Source organism: Aptenodytes patagonicus, chromosome 25, assembly GCF_965638725.1.
Source record: "Aptenodytes patagonicus chromosome 25, bAptPat1.pri.cur, whole genome shotgun sequence".
Taxonomy (NCBI): domain Eukaryota; kingdom Metazoa; phylum Chordata; class Aves; order Sphenisciformes; family Spheniscidae; genus Aptenodytes; species Aptenodytes patagonicus.
In genome coordinates this window covers 940,616-964,838 of record NC_134973.1, presented here as the reverse complement: position 1 = coordinate 964,838, position 24,223 = coordinate 940,616, and the positions used below count along the sequence as shown (strand labels likewise).

At 51.5% G+C, this 24,223-nt stretch overlaps 2 protein-coding genes across 2 annotated transcripts; both read left to right on the top strand.

Moving 5' to 3' along the window:
• Nucleotides 1–1,722: 1,722 nt before the first annotated feature.
• Nucleotides 1,723–22,324, top strand: FZR1 (fizzy and cell division cycle 20 related 1). Its single transcript, XM_076359194.1, has 14 exons — nt 1,723–1,787; nt 10,822–10,960; nt 12,047–12,172; nt 12,411–12,474; nt 12,890–13,017; nt 13,477–13,559; nt 13,972–14,155; nt 14,365–14,430; nt 14,904–15,006; nt 15,720–15,904; nt 16,803–17,036; nt 17,118–17,222; nt 18,061–18,153; nt 18,988–22,324. The coding sequence occupies exons 2-14, from the start codon at nt 10,892–10,894 to the stop codon at nt 19,027–19,029; spliced, it is 1,482 nt and encodes a 493-aa protein (XP_076215309.1). The 5' UTR covers nt 1,723–1,787; nt 10,822–10,891; the 3' UTR covers nt 19,030–22,324.
• TEKTIP1 (tektin bundle interacting protein 1) lies at nt 21,905–24,147 on the top strand. The gene is given in 6 exon segments (XM_076359673.1): nt 21,905–21,944; nt 22,853–22,961; nt 23,314–23,545; nt 23,771–23,891; nt 23,977–24,047; nt 24,049–24,147. Coding segments are annotated over 6 exon segments (672 nt in total).
• The last annotated feature ends 76 nt before the right edge of the window (nt 24,148–24,223 follow it).

Below are 24,223 nucleotides of genomic sequence, written 5' to 3'. Positions count from 1 at the left end.
TTTCAAATCGGGAGCCGGGGCCGCCCTGGAAGTGATCGGCCGCGGGGTCACGGCGGGACCGGGGGGCGGGACGGGACGGGACGCGACGGGACGGGACGGGGCGGCACCGCACCGCCGCCTCCTCCACCCGCGGCCATCACCGCGGCACCGCCGGCGTCCGCCCCGGCTCGCTCCCCTCTCCCGCCCGGCACAAAGGGCGCTGGCACCGGCCCGGCGCCGCCCCGCGCCTCACGCGGGTTAAGGCTGCGGGTCTCCCCCGGGCCGGGCGGCCCCGGAGCCCTCGGGCTCTCCTGGGGCGGGCTGCACCGCCGGCCGGGACGGAGCCCGGCGGCCGCCCACCCTAATCCCGGCAGGCTCGGAAAGGCGCGCCGGGCTCCGCTTTGTGCCAGTCCCCTGACCGCGCCCCGGGAGCCGTGCCCGGGCCCCGGGTTTTCGGGATGTGCCCCCGCGGGGGATGTTCCACATCCCGAGGTGCCGTGCGGGGAACGGGGGTATCCCTCCAGGGAGGCTGCTGGGGCGCCTCGTGTCCTGACTCCGGGGGTTTTGGGAAGGAACGGTTCAGGCCCGCCCTAGGTTGCCGATTATTAGCTGCTTCTCGTTGTTGTCGTAAATGACACGCAAGGGAGCTTCAAAGAGGTACCCAGTTAACCACGGGAGACCGAGCAGCATCAACAACGGGGGAATCGCGTGCCTGCAGCTCGTTGCATCGCCGCGGTACGACTAAGATCGGCCGTCGGTGCGGGGTAGGCTGTCAGCGGGGCGCCGGCACTGGGGTACGGGAGCGCTGGAGCGTTACAGACGGACACAGCCCGTGGAGCTGGAATCCTCGCCTCCTTCGACCCGCAGTAAACGCGCCGAGCCCCGCCAGAGCCAGCCCGGCAGCGGGGAGAGGGGCACGCACAGCGGGAAAGGTGCGCGGCTCAGGCCGGCTCTCCTGCAGGCGCTGGGGTCGGGAAGGGCTCGGGGCAGCGAGCCCTCCCGGCCGGCGTCGGCCCAGGGCTGCGAGCGGCTCCTCAGGCCGCTGCGCTCGCTCCCCTCTCCCAGCCGCCCCCGTCGGCCGAGCCCGGGTGCCAGCTCCCGCCGGGAACGGCCGAGCCGAGAGCGGCTGCGAGGTTCCTTCCCGGCCGCTGCGGCGGGCCGCGCCCGGGCTCGGGGGCGGGAGGCAGCCGGGCGCCGCGGCCCCGCGCCTCTCCGGGGGCCGCCCTTCAAACCGCCGCCGCCGCCTCCCGCCGAGCCCGGCCCTGCGCCGCCCGTTGGGCGACCCCGGCCGCTCGCCTGCGCCCCGGCAGCACCCGGAGCCCACCCAGCGAGCCGGGGCTGCGCGGGGCCGGCCGCACCGGGAGGGCAGCCGCGAGGTACGCGGCAGGGCTCCGGGGAAGGCAGCCGCCGCCTCCGCGCCCGGGCCCTCGCCTGGGGCCTTCGCGGGGGGGGGGGGAAGGCGGGGAGGGCCCGTTCCTCCACCTCAGGAAGCCCCTCACCGCCATGACGTCAATGTGCTGAGAGGTGACGTCAGGCTCGGGCCCCCCCCCCCCCGCACCCCGGGGTCGGCGCTGAGGGGGCGGGGCCAGGCGGGCCGCGGCCGTTGCCATGGCGCCGCGCGCCGCCGCTTCCTGTATTGATTCGAACGGGAGGGCGGGGCGCGCTCCCGTCGTGCCGCGCGCGGGGGCGGGGCGAGCGGGCGGGGGCAGCGCCGCGGGGGCGGCCGCCATGTTGGGGAGCGCTGGGGCCGGCGGAGACTGACAGGAGGAGGCGGAGCGGGGCCGGGCCGGGCCGGGCCGGGCCGGCAGGTAGGGCGGGCGGCGGGGCCGCGGCCCTGGGCCGGTGTCACGGCCGCGCGGCGCTGGCTGCGGCCGGCCCCTGCCCCTTCCCCCGGCGGCGCGGGCCTGCGGGCCCCCGCCGGGCCGGGCCGGGCCGGGCCGGGCGGGGCCGGGCTCGCGGAGGGGCCGGGAGGGGCGGGCCCGGCTGCGGGGCCGGGGCAGCGGCAGCCGCTGCTCGGCGCGGCTCGGAGCCCGGCTGGGGGTGCCCTCCCTCCGCGGGCGCTGCCGGGGGGTCCTGGCCCGAGCTCGGGCCCCGAGGGGCGGCGGCCTCCCGGCCTTGCGGCCTGCCCCGTGTCCCGAGCCGAAGGTGGCTGGCGAGCGGTGCCGGCGCTTCGCTGCCCGGAGTGACGGCGCTCCTCGGGAGTGCCTTTTTCCCCCGCCTTTTTTTATGGCGCTTTGTCAGACCGGACCGGCTGGGACCTGACCTCTGCCGGCTAGCTGAGAGTCGCGGCGCCGCGCTGGCCCCTGTGCTAAGGACCCCCCCCCCCCCGGGGAGGGCTGCCCGCGGGGCTCCGGCGGGCCTGCGCCGCCGTTACTGCTGCAGCCGCCTCGGGGGCCGATGTGCATTAACGCTCGCTTGCATCGGGCGCGTTTGTTAACGGAGACGGTGCAGCCGGACGCCCGGGGGGTGCGTAGCCTGTGTCGATCCAAAGCCGGTGAAGGCTCCTGCCGTAGACCCTTTATTCGGTTGGCGTACCCTGACCTGCTTTGGGAGGGCGCGATGAGAGCCAGAGGCTAGTTCAGCTGCTGTGTCTTCGCCAGTTCTTGGTTTCGTGGCCGAACTGATAAACGTGAACGGTAGCTGGGATTTTTGTGGCGTGGACTCTAGCACCGAAGAGAACTGCCAAGCGGCGACGGCAACTTTTATCAGGAGTCACCTGTTTATGCACAGCGCAAGTTGGTGATGTGCCATTGTCCATCCGATGGCTTTTGGGGGTCTGAGGGAGCTAAGTATCACTGTGTCTTTCATTAGGGTGTTTTTTAATGTGTTGTTGACGTTTTGCAAATGGAAGGAGTACGCACGTTCAGCAAGTTGCAGGCTTGAGGTCTTGAAAGTCCAAACTGAGCATCTTCCACGCGTGGCGAGAGGGGAGGTGTTCTGCTGGAGGAGTCATTAAAGCGCGGTGAGGTCTGTTAGGTGGTGCTGGAGTCATCTGTTGAAGGTGTCATAGGCTTTGTTTCCTGGATGACTTTTTTTCCTTGATTTGTAGCTCTCTTGAAGGCGTTGTCTTGTGAAGTGCTGATTCTTACTGAGTTAGCATGTTTAATGATGCTAGCCTAGTATTTTGTGCCGAAGGTTCTGCACAGAGCAACTCCCCTGCTGGCAACAACATCTCATATTAAAGACTGATTTTTTATTATTATTATTAATATTATTATTATCATCATCATTATTTTTAATACAGAAGCAGAATTTTCTGTGTCTGTTGACTGAAGCTGCTGCGTTGTCTAAATTCTATGACTTTCTTTTGAGGGCTGACCAGAGGCACCATTCAGTACCTTAAATGTTACGATGCAGCAGACTTTTGAATCGCCTGGCCTTTTCAGTAAAGCTCCCTGGACGAGGCTGCTGGTGAATTTTTAATCTTGGCTTTCAGTGCACTGACTCCTGATTCCGATAAAGCAGACCTTTTATCTAGAGCTGGTGCTCTTAGCCATTTGTGCTCCGTTTTGAGATGTAAGATAATTGGACAACCGTATTCTGTGCATTTCTGGTGGTTTTTTTTTTGAAGGGAAGCTGAATGTCATTAAAGTAAGTAGCTTTGTGAAAAACTGCGGTGTTCAGACAGAGCGTATAAACTACTACCAAAAAAAAAACCCCAAACAAAAAAAAGACCTGAAGGTTCTGTAAAATGTTGTGAAATGCATACAGTAGCCTTTCTCTTGTGCTTCTCTCTACTCCTAAGTAAGCCCTCTCTGAGTCTACCCTTATAAAGACCCCGTATCCCTAAGGTCCAAGTACTTCACTCCATCAGTCCCCGCTTCCTTCTTATTAAACACTTTGCACTACGCAGAGCAAATAAACGAGTAAATTATCTTCTAGGTAATCACTAAAATGAGTGCCATCATGGGCTGGTTGATGAGCAGCTGAAAGGAGAACCTCTGTTTCTCCTGTCTGTCCAGTGACCTGTCCGAAATGTGTGTTTTATGTGGGGAAAACTGCCATCAGGTGACAACGGAAACAGAAGTGCTGTTGCTGCAGCTTGCCCTCTGCTTCCTCGGCCCGCTGCCTCTGCAGAGGCTGGCGACTGCCAGTAGCTCAGCTCTCGTGTCCGAAGGGCGATTCGGTGGCAGGGTAGCACAGAGAAAGCTGTGTGGTTTTTTGATCGCTCCCTCTGCCTCGTGGGTCGGGAAGGGTAGCAGCATTCCGGCGTATCAGTTTGGCACAGGTTACGTCACGGGCTGAGGTGAAATCTCAAAGCAGAACGCGGCGAGGTTAATGCGTATCCCCTCTTTGTCAAGTAGTAACTTGAGGAAATTGTACCCGACTCCTTCCCCAGCGCACGTATCGTCCTCTAGCACCTGCAGAAAGGGGTAGTGTTTCGCGCCTGCTCTGCCCGAGCACAAAGGCCCAGCCAGCAGGAACCTGTTTCATTACATCCACAGGAGCAGCGGAGGAAATGGGAGTAGCAGAACTTGTTCGGCACTTGGTATTTCTCAAGCGTGATCTGCCAGGGCTAAACCTGATCTTTAACTCGGCCTTCAGAGCTTTAATTGAGCCATTGTAACAGCCAGAAAGGAAGAGGTGTTCAAATGCTGTTTAACCCAGGTACCTTTGCTAATTATTACATCTCTAAAACTGGAGAGTGTTTTTTCTGCTGCCTCTTATTTGTTTTGCTTTTGTAATAGATGAACCTCTTATGAGACTTTCTGTTAATTAGATGCAGAGATTGCCTTTTGACCCACGGGCAAGAGATGACACAGAGGTGACCCCTCATTGAGCATGCATTGTGTTTTCACGCTCTGTGTATTTCCCAGTGTATGGCTTCCTGCACCGCTGAAGACTTTGTACTTTATTTCGGATTCCCTGGGAGCAGGCGTGGCCCTCTTATTTATGGAGCAGCACGGTGAAAAGATGAAATAATCACTACCTGCAGGCAATAAAAAGAGTTTTAATGGTGGTGATTTTCCAAGAAATCCCCCACTGAGTACATGATTGTCATGTCTGCTTAGATAAACTCTGCGCTCCTAACAGCCTACTGTAGACTGCAGTGAGATGTGTATTGAATGAAAACGTCATCTATGAAGGTAAAGTAACAAACCTACAATTCTCCTAACTTACTAAAAGCTGGCTGAAGCAAACTTGGAAACCCCTCGGCTCAGGGCCTGGCTGCTGCGTGGGTACAACAGTGGAGGGGGCTGCCGACTCTGGCAGCCTGATCTCTGTAATTGACCATCACACTTGTCTGAGTTTTGAGTTGAACAGTTGAAAATGTACTTGTCTCTTGAGTACAGCATGGCAGACTTGACTCTGTCGGCTTCCCTTCTTTTATTCCAGTTGTGGAGAGAAGGGGGATTTAGGAAAAACATCTGGGCTGAAAGCAATGGTAATATCTGAGCGTCATCCACGTAAAAGAGGCAGCAATAGCAATGTTCTTGGTAGAGATCCTGGAGAGTTCTCCTCAGATGAGGGCTTGCAACTAAGAACAACTATTTTGTGTACAAAAATCCTGGTGAAAAACTTTTGGGCTTGTAAAGGTGTACTGAGAAGATTTATTAGTGGAGGGGGGTGTTTATTTTTAGTGAAGGCTCTTCCAAAGACAGAGATTTTGCTGTTTCCTGAAGGTGTGACAACCCTGAGTTTCCGCTGGCGTGTGAAAGTCCATGCCACGTACGGAGCTCTTTATCGTGAATACTTCATCCTTGGCTCACGCAGGCTTCCTGCAGCACGCTGCAACCCAAGTATCCTAAATTAGCGCCATTGCCCTGCGGTTTGCTGGTCAGAGTTCCTCTGTCATCTTGGTAGGACTGTGCATTGCTTTGGAAAGGTAGACACAAAACCTTAAATTAGCTTCGGAAGCTGACTTGGAGGGCTGCGGGAAGTCTTGCAGCTTGTCTGTGAGCACAGGTGGAGGTGCAGCGAGTTGCAGAAAGTCAAACATTTGTCACCTCCGATCTGAATTACAGGCTTGCCTGTGGGGAAGGGGTGATACTTTCTGACACCAGAGGTGAAAGGAGGCACAGATAGCTGTGCATACCACTTGTCTCCTAAGCTTAGTACGGAATTGCAGCATCTTGAGCTTCTATACTACTGTTAGGAACTGGGAGGCTGAGCGCAGACCGGAGATGAAAACAGTGTCTTGGCTATGCCTTTGAGCCACTCGGCCTTTCAAATCAAACTCGAATTCAGTTTGCGCCTATTGCCAGTCACCTAAAAGTTGGCATTTTTGGAATAGTGGCGTTCTAGAGCTGATGGTAGTGAGTGTATAAAGGGGTTTGCAAGCTGCCTGGGCAGGAGGTGCTTGCTTGCAGGATGTTTTGGAAAGGCAGAAATAACGTGGATTTTTGCAGGACCTTCAGTGAAGAGTAGTCACCTACATGTTATGCTCTGAAATACACTGATGCAGCGTGGCGGTTCTTGCAGTAATACAGTGTCTTGGTTTACTGGTGGAGTATTGAATCTCCCTGCAGCCTTCAAGAGTGAGGCTTAAGGGTGGAGATCTTGTCTGTCACCATAACACTGAAGTAATTTCGTCATTGCTGGTAGTGTGGTCTCCGTGCAATACCTAGTTGTGAACAGTCGTCTTTGACGAGTGCAAGGCAACAAAGTTTATATTTTGTTTTGAAATAAAGCTTTACCTGCTTCCATTGTATGGGGGTTACTTTTGTAAATGGTGAATTTTATAAATGCTTTTCACACTAATACCTTAGTAAATCGCTGGATAAGAAGTTGCATACTTGTAGCTTTAAAAAGGTAAATATTGGTAAAACGTACAGAAGGCTCTTGCTTTATGTACTACTGCTGTTTTTGAAAGGAGGCTAGTTACTTAAAAGGATTGGTTGTTTGGCATGATATGTAAACTCTGTTCCTCTGGGTTAAATGTGGATGAGCTCTACTTCAGGTTGGTCAAGCGCGGACTATCTTGCTCCTTGTTGATGTCTGCTTTAGTGCCGTGAAGCTGGCTTTAGCATTCTGGATGCATTTGTAATAGGCTTTACTTGTAAACTTGTACATTTACTTGCAATTTGACTATTACATAGCAAAAATGCTATGGTTTAGCTTTTTTTTTTTTTAATTTTCCTTACAGCTTGTTCAAAAGTCTGGGAAATAGAAGAATCCATAACTGGAAATACTCTTACAGTACTCCAGGCTGAGGTGGAGGTGCTGCTTACTAAACCAGCAGAAAACATCTGCCCTTTGGGGCCAAGTTAGTTTTTTGTCATCGTGGTGAGCCAAACCGGCGCGTGGCGTGGTCGGGCAAGGGCCGGAGTTGGCACAAAGGGGGTGCAGGGATAGATGAACTACCACTTCTGTTGCCAGCTGAGGTCTTTAACTTGTTGATCTGCAAGTGTTGCCTAGTAATGGGCTTTAGATAAACCACTGGAAGGTGAAAACTTTGGCTTTGGGGAAGCAGGGCATCTGGGTTTGATTTCAAATCCTGCTGCTCATGACTTAGAGGGCTAAGTACGTGTTTACTCCATCCTTTTCCCCTTGGTAAATTATGCGGTTCTTCCTGAGAGCTTGTAAATATTCAGCACCTGCATAATGACACTTTTACCTCAAAACCTGTGCCATTAAATACAGGCCCAAAGAGAAGGTAGCATCTCTGGTTTGGGGTAGGCTCTTGCTAACTCTAAATTTGTCTGTGGGAAGTGGGTGGATTTTCCATTTCCCCTGAAGCAAGTAAGAAAGGCTTTGCCGTAAGGACTGGGAATATGTGGACTGTAAGTTCTCTTTCAATTGAAGAAATAAAAGATCTCAAGGAGCTACGTGTGTTACATATTCTTTTTGCATACTATTTTGTTACTAATTATGTTGTTTATGCTTGGAGAAGAAAGGTGGGGTTTGGTGGAGTTTTTTTGATTCCTAGGGAAGAATTTGTATTCTGACTGACTTTATTTTCGTCATGCACCTTATGTCCTATCTTTGAATTGGCTGGATTTTTTCACAGTTCACATTACTTTCGGAACAATACTTCCAGGCAAAGTTATGGTGCTGAGCAAGTGCGTTTTGTTCTTTTTATTGACCCAACCTTAATGTATTCAAATACTTAAATATTTTTTTCTCGGTATGGATCTGTTTTTAATAAACCAGTATGCAGAATGCCAGGGTTGGCAGGGAAATGAATGCAGTTATTTTGGAAAATTGTTTCTCTGTCGTTTGAGAGGCAGCCTGTACCTATTTGGATTTTTCAGCAAGTGTTGAAGTTGGGGTAACAAACATAGGCTGTGTTGGCTCCGTTGATTCAAGATGTGGCCTACATGAGCAGAGCAAGAGCTGGACAATCCCTGACCCTTTTTTGTTCCAGAAATCATTTGTGCCTTTCTTAAAACTGGAAGGTAATTGGGTGAGTAAGCGTTAAACCTGAGAGGTGCTGATGAAAGTGAGAGACTCTGAGAATACCAAAGGCAGGAGAACTTTTAAACGTAAAAACTGAATATATTTCCAAATTTAGACAGGGCTGAAGAGGGTAGAGGGTGTCTTGGTAATTCAGATACAATTAATGTTGTATTGATGCTTTATTTTGAAGCATCTGAAGCCTGAAAAAGGTTGTTTGGGGCTTATTAGTATTATTGCCATGTTCTGCCTATGCAGTCTCTTCTGTTGTTCACTCTCTGTATGCTGTATTTCTGATTAGAAGTTGTAGTCGAAATTTGTACAGATGGGAACTCAAATGAAAAGCTCTAAAAGCAAATGTGTTTCATATCCAGAATTAAAAATGTCACATTGCTATGTAACTGGATCTAGATCTCTCACGAATACTGTGCTGAGCCATTTTGGGAGGACGCTTCAAATGTGTGGTGTTCCCCAGCTGATCACGCTCCTCATGTGGGTTCTGCAAGCTGATCTCTCTTATTCATGGTGTTTAAAAAAAAAAAAAGAGAGGGGGCATTTTGTTGAAATGCTTGGTTTGAGAGGTCCTGTTAACCTCTAAGGTAGATTTGGAAGATCATGGGTAGGTGAGGATAGTGGTAAGTAAACGACCAAATGAGGGAGGGTGTTTGACATGGGATGCACTAAGTTTTGGGTTTTTTTTTAACCTCCTTCGTTAATAACATCACAGACTTTTCTAACTTTTCACTCACAATAATGCCATCTCTGACTCTTCACTTCATTTGGTGGAAGCTGATTATTGTTAAATTTGGTAGCTTTCTCCAGTTTTGCCTCTGAAAGAACATATGGGAGAAATGTATTAAATTAAAAAAGAAAAAAGCTTGGAGGAGGAGGTGGCAGAGGTAAACAGGTATACTCAGAAACAGCTTGGCACTATCTATTTCAGGGATGCTCCTGTAAAAGTGTTGGCATGCTTAGTGGCAAGGAATAAAAGGCCTCTGCATTTCAGCATTTGTGAAGTCCAAGTTTCAGTACCAACGAACGGCTTAGATAAAAGGAAAGTAGCTCTGCCAGCTAATAGATGACTGTAGTCCAGAGTTTGTGTGCTTTTATCTCGCTTCCAAGCCAATTTCATAGAATACTGTAATAGTTAATCACATCTCACTGGATTACAGCATGTGCTGCTCTACCCCTCTTAGCTTGGTAACTTGCCTCCAATTTTTAATGGTAAACCCCGAGTAGGTTTTCTGTTCTTGGAGGTAAACCTTTTCACAGCAAACCTCACCTGCTGGTGGAGGAAGCTGAAGGCAGTTCGTGGCAGGCCCTGAGCGTGGCAGTGTGTAGCTTGTCCCTGGACAGCTTTCTCCCCGCACAGCCGTTTGTGTGCAGTTGCCTCCCAGACTTTGCCACAAGTTTGTATCTTGAGGCAACTCCATTTGTGTAGCCGGGATGCCGGCCAGATGCCGTAAATGTTTATACAATAACAGCAAATGAAAATCCCTTTACATTCTGCACAGCTTCCAGATGTCTGTGTATTGTGGGGATTTTTTTGTGTGGCGTGTGTGTTGGATTCCACCTTTCTCTTTGGAGATGTTTATCTTGGGTTGAAAGACCAACTTGGCATGTCTCTTCTGGTGTTGGCGTTTTCGTGTCAACATGAGCTGTGGACAAAGCATCAGGGGTGTGTGCGTTGGGGAGGTTGGGCACTAACGATGCTAGTCTGTGCCCTTCAGAGCTTGGAGAAGGTCTGTGACTACATAGCCTCGCAGAATTGTTAGCTAATTTTTTTTTTATTGCTGCATGTTGTAATTTAGCCAGCGAAATCTAGGCTATGAAGCAGCCCTATCCTAAAACGTATGCCTGAAGATGCTTAACATTGCTTATAGACTGTATAGCCGTAAGTGAGCTAGCTTTAGGGCTTGACAAGAGGAATATTTGGGACAGCATGGGCATCAGACATTGAGCGTTAACCTGGGGGGCTACCTAGTCCATAGCTGCCTGTGTTCCTGCGGTGTGTGGTACTAAAAGTCTGCAATACTTCTAACATGGCTAAAAGTATCCCAGCTAGCTTCAGCGTAGTGGTGTGTGCTGCTGTCGTGCCTCTGGCCTGAGCTATGGATCTGGCGGTGCTGGGATAGGCTGTAGGTGTCTGTTTTTTCCACGTCTGAGTACTGAAGGCTTGCTAAGCTGTGCTGCTGCAGTTCATGTGAACAGGCTGGTTTCGAGTATCGCAGTCTCTGCTCCAGTTGCGGTGGTTGCCCGTTCATTTTTGTCAGACACAAAATGCTGGTTGCCTGCTCATGTAAATCAGCAACGAAGGGCAATAGTACATAAAAACGTTTTCATTAGCAGCCCTGTGCTGTGCTGTATCACACTAGTTTGATACCAATGCCCTGGATAGGCAAAGTGGCCTCAAGTTTGAAGAACAGGCTTGGGAGATTCTGAAGAGGCTGCTTCTGTATGAAGGGGTGTAATATTTTGGTGTTTTTCTTCCCCTGTCTGTTGCAGCAGACTAATTGCTGATTGGACTTCAGGAACCTGAAGCCTGCTGAACTCCCCAGCCCCTCTGCTTTCCACCATGGACCAGGATTACGAGAGACGTCTCCTACGCCAAATCAACATACAGAATGAAAACACAATGCCTTGCGTAAGTACGAATGGGCTATGCTAAATGGTCTTAGTCTGACTATTAAGTTGTTGTCTTCTTGCCTGTGACTGTTTTCACTTGAGCTTTTGAAAGATACGGGACCTCTTTGCAGCCAACCTTAGTCTTTTGTTGGGGGGTGAGCAGGTGTGAGTTCCTGAGCTGTTCTAGGAATAACCAAATAACTTGACTTCAACAAAGCTTTTGAACGTATAAACTCAGTTCAGGTTGCAAAAAGGAGTTAAGATATTTTTATGTAGCTCAGTAATGCCTTTTTACTAAATAATCTCGGTAAGTACATGTGGAACGTAAAAAGTTGGGGGATAACAAACAAACCAACCAACTGTAGGGCTTGACAAGATAGAGCAAGTCCAGTGGAGGCCACCAAGGTGGTCCGGGGGCTGGAGCAGGAAGATGCTGAGACCTGTGTTGCTCAGCCTGGAGAAGATGAGGCTCAGGAGTGATGAAATTGTTGCTTTCAACTGCCTGGTGGGTGGTTATGGAGAAAATGGAGTCAGACTCTCTTCAGAGGTACACCGTGGAAGGATTAGAGGCAATGAACACAAGCTGCAACAGGGGGAATTCCAGTTAGATATTAGGAAAAAATGTTCACAGTGAGGGAGTCCAAACACTGCAACAGGGAGCTTGTGGGGTCATTGTCCTTGGAGATGCTAAAAACTCAACTGGATGAGGCTGTGACCTTCAATGTAACTTTGAAATTAGCCCTGTTCTGAGCTGGGGTCCTTTCCAACATAAATTATTCTACGAAAAAGAATGTGACTGCAGTTGAGAAATCTGCTGCTCACCCTGCAAGCAGTCTGCCCCACTCCAGCCTTCCATGCGTTTGCCTTGACAATGTCAGCTTGAGAAGGAGCAGTGAGAAAGAGGCTCTTTAATTGCTTCTTTTGACAGAAGTTCCCATGACAGTTGGACTCTGACGTACTTACTAGTTCTGTTAAGGGGATAAACTAATGCTTGGCTCTTCTACTTTGACAAGACTCTTCAGCTTTGACAAGACCTCATTGACGTTTTTCAGACCCCTGCTGTGATCAACACTTGTTCTTGTGTGTGTCTTATTCTTTAATTCAGGTAGCAGAGATGAGAAGAACCCTGACGCCTTCCAATTCTCCAATGTCTTCTCCTAGTAAGCACGGTGACAGATTCATTCCCTCAAGAGCTGGGGCCAACTGGAGCATCAACTTCCACAGAATAAATGTAAGTTTTGCTCCCCTCTCCTACAGCTCAGTCTTGGAACTGAGGAAATGGTGCGTTTTGTTTTGGCTGGTATAATTGCTCTGCTTATCTTCTGCACCATGGTCTTCTGCTGCCCCAAAAGAGTTCCTTTGAATGCATGTCTTCAAACAGGCTGCCCCTGTGGTCCAGGAGGCTTCTTCGTTATTTTACCGTATATCATGAGGTTTCTGTATGGTGATAGCATGTTTCTCCCTTTCAGGAAAATGAAAAATCACCAAGTCAAAACAGAAAAGCAAAGGATGCTACATCGGACAATGGCAAAGGTGAGACCACCTTTCTACCGCTTGTGCCACACCTATAGCTTTTATTTCAAACTGTTGGTGAGTTTTGAAATCAAGGGAACACTGGCACTTTCGTGCTTATGCAAAAACTCATGCTGGTGTTGTAGGAAATGCCCACATCGTGAGAGTGAATACCAGGTCACCTCAATAGGCTTCTGACAAGCATCTGGGAAGCGGGAGGCTATTTGTATCCCTTGATTTATTGTGCCATGGAAGCACTTTCCTGATGGAGTGGAAGGAGGGGAAGCTTGCTGCTAACCCTGATTCCAAACTGGGGCCCCAGGCTTATTACGAGGCCCTGTGAATGTACAAGTCAGGCAGACACGATCCTGCCACTCCCTGCAGAGCTGTTTGCTGCTTCCGAGTTCTCTGCCTAAGCGCTCGTTTGGGTTCACAGATGGCCTTGCTTACTCTGCCTTGCTGAAGAACGAACTCTTAGGAGCAGGGATCGAGAAAGTGCAAGACCCACAGACGGAAGACAGGAGGCTGCAGCCATCCACCCCAGAGAAGAAGTCTCTCTTCACTGTAAGTTGGCTACTTTGCATTAAAACCAATGGAGGTTGCACGTGTGCGTCACAGGAACAAAGCACACGGTTCTGCCAAGCTGCTAGTGCAAGTGAGTTAGTGTTGTGGCTTGACTAAGATAAGCTGTTGATAACAAAATTTGGTGGCCTGTAAAGAGAGCATAAGTACCTGCAGCAAGCCATGTGCTTCCTATTTCTGTACTGGCAGGGAAGCCGAGTTGGAACCAAGCTTTTTTGGGCAGTGTGGTAAATGACCAAATCAAGCTTTTGGACTTCAGTGGAGATGAGGGGTTTTTTGTATGGTTCCGGAGCACCTGGGAAAGGGAGGAACTGAAAAGTCTGGAAAATCTGACTGTGGGTGTTGGAGTTAGCTAGGCATCGGGCACCAGCGCGTGTTGTGAGCGATCCCCTAGGTTTTGGGCATGCTGGGGTTCTTACTAGATGTGTTTTCTTTATGCAGTATTCGCTCAGCACAAAACGCTCTAGTCCAGATGACGGCAATGAGGTCTCACCGTATTCCCTGTCTCCTGTCAGCAACAAAAGGTAATACTGATTCTTCACAGGCTGTGAGAAGGGAAGGATTGGGACAGAGGATTCAGTGAGGTTCTCTTTCTAAGGCACCCAAAATTGCTATGTGAATTGCTTTTGGAAATCTGGGGAGATAAGTAGGGACAGTCAAGTTCTAAGAATTTCTGAAGGTGCCCAACCTGCCTGGATACTTAACGTGTCTTGGCCAACTTTCAATATCAGTTTACCTTTTTGCTCCCTCGCTCCTTTATAGAAGCGGAACCTAATTCCTTCCAGTCTCACCTGCTGGAAAGAATTCTGCGGCCTCTTTGTCTGTGCATTTCTATAGAAATGCAGGTATGCTTCAAAGAGCAGCTACATCTGTGTCTACCATCTGCTGTGATGTGTAAAATCCTATAGTTGTTTTTATATCTGTTTTTGTAAACAGTCAGAAGCTGCTAAGATCACCTCGAAAACCAACTCGGAAAATCTCAAAGATTCCTTTCAAAGTGCTGGATGCCCCAGAGCTGCAGGACGACTTCTACCTGAACCTGGTGGACTGGTCCTCTCTTAACGTCCTCAGCGTTGGCCTTGGGACTTGTGTTTACCTATGGAGCGCTTGTACTAGCCAGGTAAATGACCATCAGTGTTCGGAGAATGAAATACCCGTTGCTGTAGGTCTTTTCCAGCCATAGCATCTTTCAGAGCTATGGAACATGCTGTGTGAGGGATTCAGCACTTGTAATGCTCTGTCCCAAACTAGGTACTAGTCTGCGAGACAGCTAATAGTGTAGTATGACAAAAACAAGTGTTTCTTATTCCGTTCTGTCCTACTTTCAAGGTAACCCGACTGTGTGATCTCTCTGTGGAAGGAGATTCTGTAACATCGGTGGGCTGGTCAGAACGGGTCAGTATAACATTGTTGACAATGACAGCTGAAACGCTTGTAATTTAGGCACTGTCATTGTAACCATGTAGCTCTTCCTCACAGGCTTTAACTTCTTGGGTTATTTTCCCCAAACTCCCTGTATGCATCACAAATCACGTGTGTTCTCCTCTCTGCACTATTTTTCTCTGCTAAATGAGAGGGGACAGAGAGCAACCTCTTGTATCTTGAGGTTCTCGAGGCATTTGCTAAGAGGTGTGGGAGGGAGAAAGAGCCAGTTCGCTTCTCCAGCTCTTGACAATAAAATGTTACAATAAATATATTCCAGCCAGGCTGCTTGGCCCTCTCAGTAGGGAAAAGATGTGAGATGGGAGAACTCTGGATGCTTTCTATCTTGTGGGATTTATCTCAAGTCTTTTCCTCAGCTTCTAGCTTTTGTTTTACGTCTGTCTGTACTTACTGGCTTTACTGATCATGGTTTTCTGTTTGTCTAGGGGAACTTGGTAGCTGTTGGCACTCACAAGGGCTTTGTACAGATCTGGGATGCAGCTGCAGGAAAAAAGCTCTCCATGCTAGAGGGGCACACAGCCAGAGTCGGTAAGGAGGTGGGAGGCAGAGGTTTCACATGTTTCATTTCTTCATGGTTGAACTTTTTCCTTGTAAGTGAGGGATCTGCTTGAAATAACAGAACTCAAAAAAAGTACCAGAATTGATATTTATCCCCTGCTATAAGGGGGAAGCAGTCTTCAAAATATTATTATCTAGTAATTGTGGTGTTCTGATCTTGGGCGTGGTGGTGTTTGAGTATTGTAGCAGGTGTTTCCTCCATGTCTGAGGCATTTTAGGTTAGGTTACAACATCTTTTTTTACTGCCACTGGCTTCCGGTTTCAGCCCTGCAGGCAGGCTGCTTTACACTGAGATTTCCAGTTCCCTTATTCTGTGGGGACTTTTTTTCTGTGGGGACTATTTTATTTTATTTTATTTTTTTTTCCTCTCGGAGGCATTTTGAATTTGAACGCTGGAGTGAGATTTCGGAAGTCAAGGCACCTTCTGAGTTCTATTTCTGTGCTTTACTGCACTGCGAAATGGGATTAGTGATACCTTCAGTAAGTTTGTGCAGGTTAATCTTTCTTTGTACACTATTCTAGGACTTCAGGCAGTGGATATAAGGAAGGTCCGTAAGCACCGATTTATTTATGGATTTATTTATTTTTAAACCTTGGCAACTGTGTTGGAAGGAACCTGTGTTCTGCGTGCCCACTCCCGCAGGACTCCCACAACGTACTCTTATGCTCTGCCTGCGTTACAGGTGCCTTGGCATGGAACGCGGACCAGCTGTCTTCTGGGAGTCGAGACAGGATGATCCTTCAGAGGGACATCCGCACCCCACCCCTGCAGTCTGAGCGGCGGCTCCAGGGCCACAGGCAGGAGGTCTGTGGGCTCAAATGGTCTACGGACCACCAGCTCCTGGCCTCTGGAGGAAATGATAATAAGGTATAGTACTTCCAAGGAGTCACGTGAGGCTCAATGTCTCTAGATCTTCACCGAGAAATGTCAGACCCTCTTTCTTTAAGGATATTTGGCCTCTCTGAAAGGGGCTTTTGTTTCAGTTGTTGGACTGTGTCCAAACATAAATCATGCTAAGCTTCTACTCAGTCTCCTCTCTCTAATAAAATTAAAAAGGCAAATTTAATTTTGCTTCTGTATTTGGCTAATTAAATCTATAGCTTGACTCAGGGGTTTGAGTTCAGCAAAGCTACTGCTAAGCTGTACTTCCTGACATTGTTTAGGTAGTGTATAGTCAGTTTGTTACAATAATGTTTATCTATGCAGAAGGAAACTGAGTTTAGAGCTATGTAAGTTCTAATACCTATAATGCAGGCTTCTAGTTCACTGAGCACCATATGGAAGAAGCATCTGTTACGGAGAAGCAGTGTTCAGAGCCCTTTGGAGCGGGTTGCTAGGTAGTGAATTTGCCCAGCGTCTGTGTGACAGCACGGTTGTACCGAGTTCCTCCTGCTCAGAATAACTTCTAATGAACTTGAGCGTATTTCTAAATGTGTTCTGGAATAACACAGCCACAAAGACAAAAGAAGGTTTGAGTTCACGTTCAGTGACACTGTGTCTTTGGCTTCGTAAGCTTAACTTAAGGACTGTTGGCTTCCTTGTGGCCCAGTTGATAGAATGGCTTCTCAGTTGAGTGTGGTGGCAGAGGTGGGACTGGCTTCAGGGCTGCAAGTGCAGAGTGGAGATGCAGGTGCTTGGGCAGAGCTGTGGGAAATCGTCTCGTTGCCCAACTGCCCTCATCAGTCCCAGTGCAACATCGTGGCTTGTGGGTGTTGCGGACACATGACTGCAGCACAAGTCTGATCACGTCTCTCCTCTCTGCCAGCTCCTTGTCTGGAATCACTCCAGCCTGAGTCCTGTCCAACAATACACAGAGCATCTCGCAGCAGTAAAAGCTATCGCGTGGTCTCCCCACCAGCACGGACTCCTCGCCTCCGGCGGAGGGACAGCTGACCGCTGCATACGCTTCTGGAACACGCTCACCGGGCAGCCTTTGCAGTGCATCGACACTGGGTCACAAGTGTGCAACCTGGCCTGGTCGAAACACGCCAACGAGCTAGTAAGTTCCTCCCTGTGCAGTCCTGCTGCTGAGCTGTCTTGTGTTAGGAAGCATGATGCATATCTCCCTCTCCCCTTTCAGGTGAGTACCCACGGATACTCGCAGAACCAGATCCTTGTCTGGAAATACCCTTCGTTAACTCAAGTAGCAAAGCTAACAGGACACTCGTACCGAGTCTTATATCTGGTAAGCAATGGCCATGTCTCTGAAAACTTCTGTAGCTGCGCATGTGCTGAGATGAGACCCAAAGCCGCAGTGCCAGTGGCACTGTGAGCTGCCTGTAGTCTAGGTGGAGATATGAATGCTGCCCTACAAGCAATGAAAAACGCTCTGTATCTGGTTTCCTTGCCTGCAAGGGATACTTTGATTTGCTGCTATGGAAATGTGAGGCTTTATTAATGAATAGCAAAGCCTGCCAAAACTCTTCTGAGGAAGCACAAGCGTCTCTTCTTGTTCCCTTAAGACTTGTACGCTTTTTCACTGGTGACTGCCAGCAGGGGACAAATTTGATGCTTTCAGCCCTCCTAATTTGTCATTAAAATGCTTGGTGCAGTTAATCCACACTGATCTCGTACCTGCTTTGTTACTGCTACGTAGGGCTTTCAGCAGATTCATAACAGAGATGATTAATATGCCGATACTGTTTTGTGAGGTAGATTCCAATGTAAGTGACTAATAGAGCTGGCAAATACCAGTCATATCACACTTCCTGCCTTAACACATATTTATAATCCGGGGAGGAATAGCCTCAATTACAAATGGCTTGGATTTGTTAACACAAGATTCCTTTTTATGGTAATTCCACCCATGTATTCCATAGCTGCATAAGTAAGATGCAAGTGCTCGACTTGGCACCTGCTGAGACTGAATAAGGCACGTGAAAGCAGAGGTAGTTGTTTGTTTGGTTTCTCACCATCAGCCAAGTAGGAAGGAGAGTTAAATATCTCTCGTGCATTCCAATGAAGATGTGTTTTCAACCCCAAAAATGTAACAGATGCTAAAGGTTGCTCTCTCTTGGCCTTAGGCAATGTCCCCTGATGGGGAGGCCATAGTTACAGGAGCTGGAGATGAAACCTTGCGCTTCTGGAATGTCTTCAGTAAAACTCGTTCGACAAAGGTAAGGATGCGTTGTGTGGACGCCTGCAGCTGTGTCCTGCAGGAGGCTCAGCCTTTGGGGCTGAATTCAGTCCAAGTTTGCTCTGTTCTGCTGCCTTGCCTCTGATCTCTTCACCGTGTCCTGCGGATCGAGGGCTGGATGCAGTGAAGGGTTAAACTTTGAGATAGAAAGGGATTTGTAGTCACCAGATGAAATAAAAGGTTGCCTCTGTGTGCCCAAGGCAGTGTGACAGAACATCCTTCTCCTGGCTGTTACAGGGCTGCTGAACGTAGCAGCATTTCAGGGACCTCACCCTGAGCCCACCATCTTCCCTGCTAGCATGCTGCTATGAACTGACCCGGTCCTCAGAGGTGATTATCCCCTCGCTCCTTAGGAAACTGCTTAAAATGGTGGCTTGGGTGGAAACAGGGTCGTGGATGCTGCCACTGCCAACTCGCCATCACGGAAAGCGGGTTGTGCCAGATGCTCTGAGAGCTTTTCTGGGTGTCTGGCAGAGGCAGCGGAGAATGGCGGAGAGATCTTAAGGAATGAGCTGTGGGGAGCTGGCGTTGCTCACTGCTGGGTGTCCCCCTGGTTTCTGACAGCTCAGGGGTAGAGTTTCCCGCAAAGCTGTGGGAGCGGCACACTTGCCTGCCGTGCAAGTTGTTATCAGTTGGAAAAAACCCATGGGAATATTTATGGCGTTTATGGTGAGCTCAGATCATGCCCTGAGCTAGAGATACCTCACCAGTTTAGCAGTTGTTTTATTTAAAAAACCCCACCAAACCAAAAGCACATGGAGTAACTGCGGCACAATGTGGAGTACTTAGCACCTGCTTTGTCTCTTCTCCTCAGGAGTCTGTATCCGTTCTCAACCTCTTCACCAGGATACGATAAACCCCATGTACTGCGACCCAGGAGACTACAGCCTGACATACCAGGATAAAACCACTACCTTGGTGTGCATGGAACCCCAAACGATCAGCCAGAAGGGAAGGGAGTGCCAGTGGGACTGGAGGATGGACCTAACGGATGCTAATTAAAATACGTGCTTGTGAACCACGCTGGGCGGTATTTGGGATGGGGTTGGGGAGGGGAGGGAACTGCCAAAGGTTTACAGATTCATCCTTCGTAAAGGGAAACGGGTACAAGAGAAATGTTAAACCAGCATCCTCCAACCCTCGTGTTGTATCCTGGAGAAAACGTGTGTGACATGGACCATTGAGACCGGACCAAGGCCATCCCAGCTGCTGTGTTGTCCCCTCTTGGGAGAGATGAGAGTATCCTTGCCTCTGTGGGAACGGGTTTAACGTGCTGCTCTGGGTCCCTCTGTCCTCGGGTGGACATCTGTGGAGGTAGGAGCCAGCCAGACTTGTTCAATACAACTGGTGCAAGGGGGCTAAACTCCAGGCTGGGCGTTAGCCTCTCTGATTATCTAAGGACATTGTTTATAGCCTGGCATCCCCGTTACATGAAGAAACTGGAGAACTGCTTATTTTCCTTTTTTTTTCTTTTTTTTTTTCCTCCCCCCCGCCCCCCCTGCACATAGGTACTGTAGTACTTGATACAATCATTCCCGTACGACAGCTTGATTTTTGGCATGCTTGACAGCTGCCTTCAAACAAATACATTTTGGGGCTCTAAACTTTGGAGGAGGCTTGGAGAGGCTCCACCTCAGAGGGAGCACATTCAGAAAGTTCTGAAATTGCTATTGCCTGTTCTGGGCTGATCCTTTTAGTTAACAGAGAGGAAAAACAATGGCTTAAAAAAACAAAACAAAAAAAACCCCAACCAACAACCACCGTGCATGTGGAGCTTCCCACAGTGCCGTTGGGGGCAGGCTGGTTGCTCTGGAGTCTTCCTGAGGGCAAAGGCAGTTGAGATGCGTTTGAGAAACAAAACAACTCTCATGGATCTGTTCTTTGGAGAGAGCATGGCCTCTTCTGGCTGGAAGGGGGGAAACACCGTGTCTGGGCGAGAGGGGGGTTCTTTTTCTAAAGCAAGGAAGAAGTGTTGCTTTTTTTTTTATCTCCAGGTCAAAGCCAGGGACCTGTTGTTGGGGTTTTTTTGTTGTTTTTTTTTTTTTAAGTTGTATGGGGAGAGAGTGCCTGCTTGTGTGTTTGGAGCCTGTGTGACGAGTGCCGTGGGATGTGATGCAAAGCACTTGTGTGTGTATGTTGCTTTTAATTTAAAGAGAAGCTGTTACGCTTGCAGCAGCCTGTTCCTGTCATACTTTGTACGTGTGCCAACGCTCTCCCTGCTGTGCACCTGGCTCCTGCCTGCCTCCAGCCTTCTCCGGTGCACTGGGATGTGAGTGCTGTTCTGCTGTTTCCTCCTCTCGTTGGGATTTTCCTGGCTGTGTATATAGACCTTGACCTGTTCTCTGTAGAGTGCATAGGCAATACTTTTCTGTCTCTTCCGCCCCCTCCTCTCCTTCTTTCCCTGAAACCAGACCGTCGGGGTGGCGGTAGGAATATGACTGTCTCTCCCCAGTGCCACTGGTATCCTTAGGGTGAGCTTCTGCGGTGTAGGGAGGCTGGTACGGAGAAGGGCAGTGAGATGCCGTTCTGTTCACTACAGCCTTGACCGCGTGTGCCGTTACACCAGTGCCCGGCTCAGGCTCTTGGCGCTACCTCTGCGTGTCGCAGGTACTTAGAGGCACTCGTGAGGAGCTCGTGTGCCGGGAGCTCACCCCTCCTTAGCAGGCTGGCAGCAGTGAGTCTCCAAAGCCCAAACTGGCAGCCATCTCGTCATCTTACAGCCTCACTGGCCTCCGAAATGTAATTTCAATGTAATTTCTGGAACACGGTTTCAACACAATTACTTGTGTAATTGTTCACAATTGTTCACAAGTTCTTGCTGCAGGAGCACGGGGCTTGGTTTAAAAATCATCTGGTGGCCTCCCGGCCCCTCTCTTGTTGCTTGTTACATTCACTGGCACCGTTAAACTTTGTGTGGAAGGACCACGAAGCACTGAGGAGTTGTTAAAATTAAGTCGGATCATTAAGTTGGCAAGCAGGCTTGAAGTGAAAGGCCACCTGCAGCAAGACGTGGTCTGTCACGGGTGTCTGCGCCGTGTGATATCGCCCTGTTGGGCAGCAGAGCCTGGGGACAGGGGTGTTTACACCGGGGTGGAGGTGGTTGGTAGCTGCTGCGGTGGATTTTCTTGTCTGTTGTGGATTGTCTCCTGCCTAAATCCCGACACGGAGACCCCCGGGAGATGCTGCTTTCTCCTCCAGGAAGAAACAGCTGGTTGGGGTGGGGGACAGACACGAGGTCTCAGCCGTGGGGTGGTTTCACGCTGGTTTGTGCCCGTTCTGGAGCAGGAGGAGGGAGCCGGGCAGCCCAGCCGGAGCACGGGGTGGCACGGGGCGAGCGTGGCGCTGCTGGGACTCCCCGCTGCCCCGGGACTCCTGCAGGGGCGGCAGATGGAGGGGGTGGGTTTGCCTCTCGCCCTGCAACATGGGTGCTTTCCCCAGAGGAGTCCCAGGAGCTGCTGGGGCGGTGGGCAGCGCTGTCTGGGCACGCGCGGCCTCTGCTGAATCCGCAGCTCAGCGCTCCTTGCTCTCCCAGCATCCAGCTGCGCCCTGGGACGCTGCGGAGGGGAGACAGCCCCTCGTCGCTCTGTCCCCGCATCGTGCTCCTCTCTTACCGGGGACTTTCACAAATCACATTTCTCGCTTTTCTCGCTTTGGAGCTGCCGTGGGAGCAGGTTGGCTCATCGTGACTTCTCTCATCATGCTTTGCAGGGAGAGCTAGTGATTTCCACGCCATGGCTGGTCTGCAGCTGAGCGCATTGGCTAACGAGCATGGCGAGAACGAGCTGTTCGGATTGACTTAGCTGTTAAAGCATGGCACAAACTCCTTCCCCCACCCTGCTCGCAGCTGCCAAGGCAGGAGTGGAGTTCCCAGAAGTGCTCTCTGCAGGTCTTCCACTGCAAGAGTGTGTGTTGGTGGGTGGGTGCGTGTGTCTCGGCGCATGTAGGCGAGCGGTGTGACGCCGTCGGCTGGCGGGAGCGTGCTGCGGTGTGTAACGTGGGGAAAAGAGCAAAGCTCATGTAAGCTTGTGTTTTTGGTGTGTGATCTGTAAGCACTGAACCGTGCGGGCGGGTTGAGCAAAAGGTCCTCCCAGAGTTTGTGTGATAAAGTCTGCGACCTTGTGGCATTGTTATATATATATATATATATATATATATATATATATATATATATATATATATATATATATATATATATATATGGCATCATATGGTGGGGAAAAAAAAATAGGGAGCGCGTTGTAACTTTTCCATGTAAAGCAATCTAACTGGCATTAAACAAGTTGTGAATTTACGTCTCTTGGGCTTGGTGGCTCCACTTTGCTTTTCCATGGTGAGGTGAGGGGTACAGCGAGTCCCCGGGCACTCTGGAGCTGCCTCCCCCGCCCCGTTCAGAGGCCCCGGGGTCCCCGCAGCAGCTGCCCCTGGCTCTGGAGGTACCAGCTTTCTCAGCGCGGGTCTTGCCTGCGGTTTATTGCTCCCGCCTGCCCGCTCGTGTTTGCTTTCCTGCTGCTGGAAAAGGAGGGAGGCGCAGCCCCAGCCCTCCCTGCCCTGCTCCTGTTCTCCTCTGTGGGGCAGGAAGGGATCAAAGGTGCCCCTGCCCTGGCGCAGCCCCCCCACGGCCTCCCCCACCTTGGTGTGGGGCAGTTGCCAGGTGCCAATTCCGTCACTGTTCGCTCCAGGGCGGCTGCAGCGAGGCCGTGGGGCAGCACTGGGCACGGAGCTGGGGGAGCACAGCCCCTGGGTCCTGCAGGGCACCCTCGAGACGGAGGTCCTGCTGCCCCTGTACAGGTGGGACCCTCGCCCAGGGGAGGAGAAACCCCTGCCCCTTCCCTGGAGCCCTGTGCCATGGCCATGGCCGCTCCAGCCTGCCTGTGCCTCAGTTTCCCTGGGGTGGAGGAGGGAGGGCTGCCAGTGGGGATCTGGCTGTGGGGGGATGTGACAGCTCTTCTCCTGACCTCGCTGGCTCGGTCCCACCAGCTGGGGGGGTCCCCAGCCCCCCATCAGATCCAGCTGTCTTTAAGGACATCCCGCAAGTGGTGCGCAGCCTTGTACCCCCCGCAAGCGTGTCCCCTGCCCTGCTTGAGCCCTGGGGTGCTGCCGGAGGGGGCATGAAGCCCTGACAGCTCCCTCCCACCCCCAGTGACTGGTATATAATGCTGTGGGGGCTGCGCCAGGCCCCCCTGCTGAAGCAGCCTGTGTGCTGGAAGATCACCCCCGTGGGCTGGTCCACGGGGCTGAGTGGCAGGGGCGAGGAGGCGGGGGACCCCGGTACACCCTCGCCTCCGGCATCACCCACTGCCGCCGACAGTGGGCCCACACCGTCCCGGGGGGAGTGGGATCCCCTGCCCCCAGGTACGGAGCTGAGCTGGGGGGTCTGAGGTGGGGGAGGGATGGCACAGGGAACTGGGAGAAAATAGTGGGGCAAGGAGCTGTCGGTGCCTCAGTTTCCCCACCTTGGGGGTGGGGGGGAAGCCTCGGGGCCCCTCAACCGCACCAGGCTGGGGTTGAGCTCAAGGGCTTTGGGCCGGGAGGACCCTGCTGTGGGGTGCAGGTCCTGCTGTGCCCCTCCCCAGCTCTATTCCCCACCCCCAGCTTAGGCCCAGCGCCTGCGGGAGGTGGCCTGGTGGGACCCCATCGTCCCCACTGTGTACCCGGGACCCTGCACCCACTGGGGACCCTTCCTCTGGCAGGAGAGACCTGTCCTGGGGAAGGAGTATGGTAAGAGCTGGGGGGCCTGGCTGGCTGCAGGGCCCTGGGGCCCCCAGCTGCGCCCCCTCTCACCCCCTTCCCCTCTGCTCCCCAGTTGTCACCGGCAGCCAGAGCCCCGGGGCACTGGGGGGCAGCTCAGGATATGTCCCTCTGCTGTCCTTCTGCTGCCCCCCCCACCACCACCCGGGACATCAGCACCCGGAGCCTCCTCCACCCACCAGTAAAAGCCGCTGGTCCTGCTGCTGTCCTGGCCCGTTCCTGGTGAGCAGGGAGGGGCTGGGGGGTGGCGGCGGGGGGGCACGCAGAGTGGGGGGACTGGTTGCTGCTCATCCTGTGGCAGC

Excerpts from the sequence above, each read along its gene's own strand:
- FZR1 (XM_076359194.1), top strand. The coding sequence starts at position 10,892 with ATGGACCAGGATTACGAGAGACGTCTCCTACGCCAAATCAACATACAG. Across the intron at positions 14,431-14,903 it reads CGGTGGGCTGGTCAGAACGG|GGGAACTTGGTAGCTGTTGG; the intron begins GTCAGTATAACA and ends CTGTTTGTCTAG. Across the intron at positions 15,905-16,802 it reads CTGGAGGAAATGATAATAAG|CTCCTTGTCTGGAATCACTC; the intron begins GTATAGTACTTC and ends CCTCTCTGCCAG.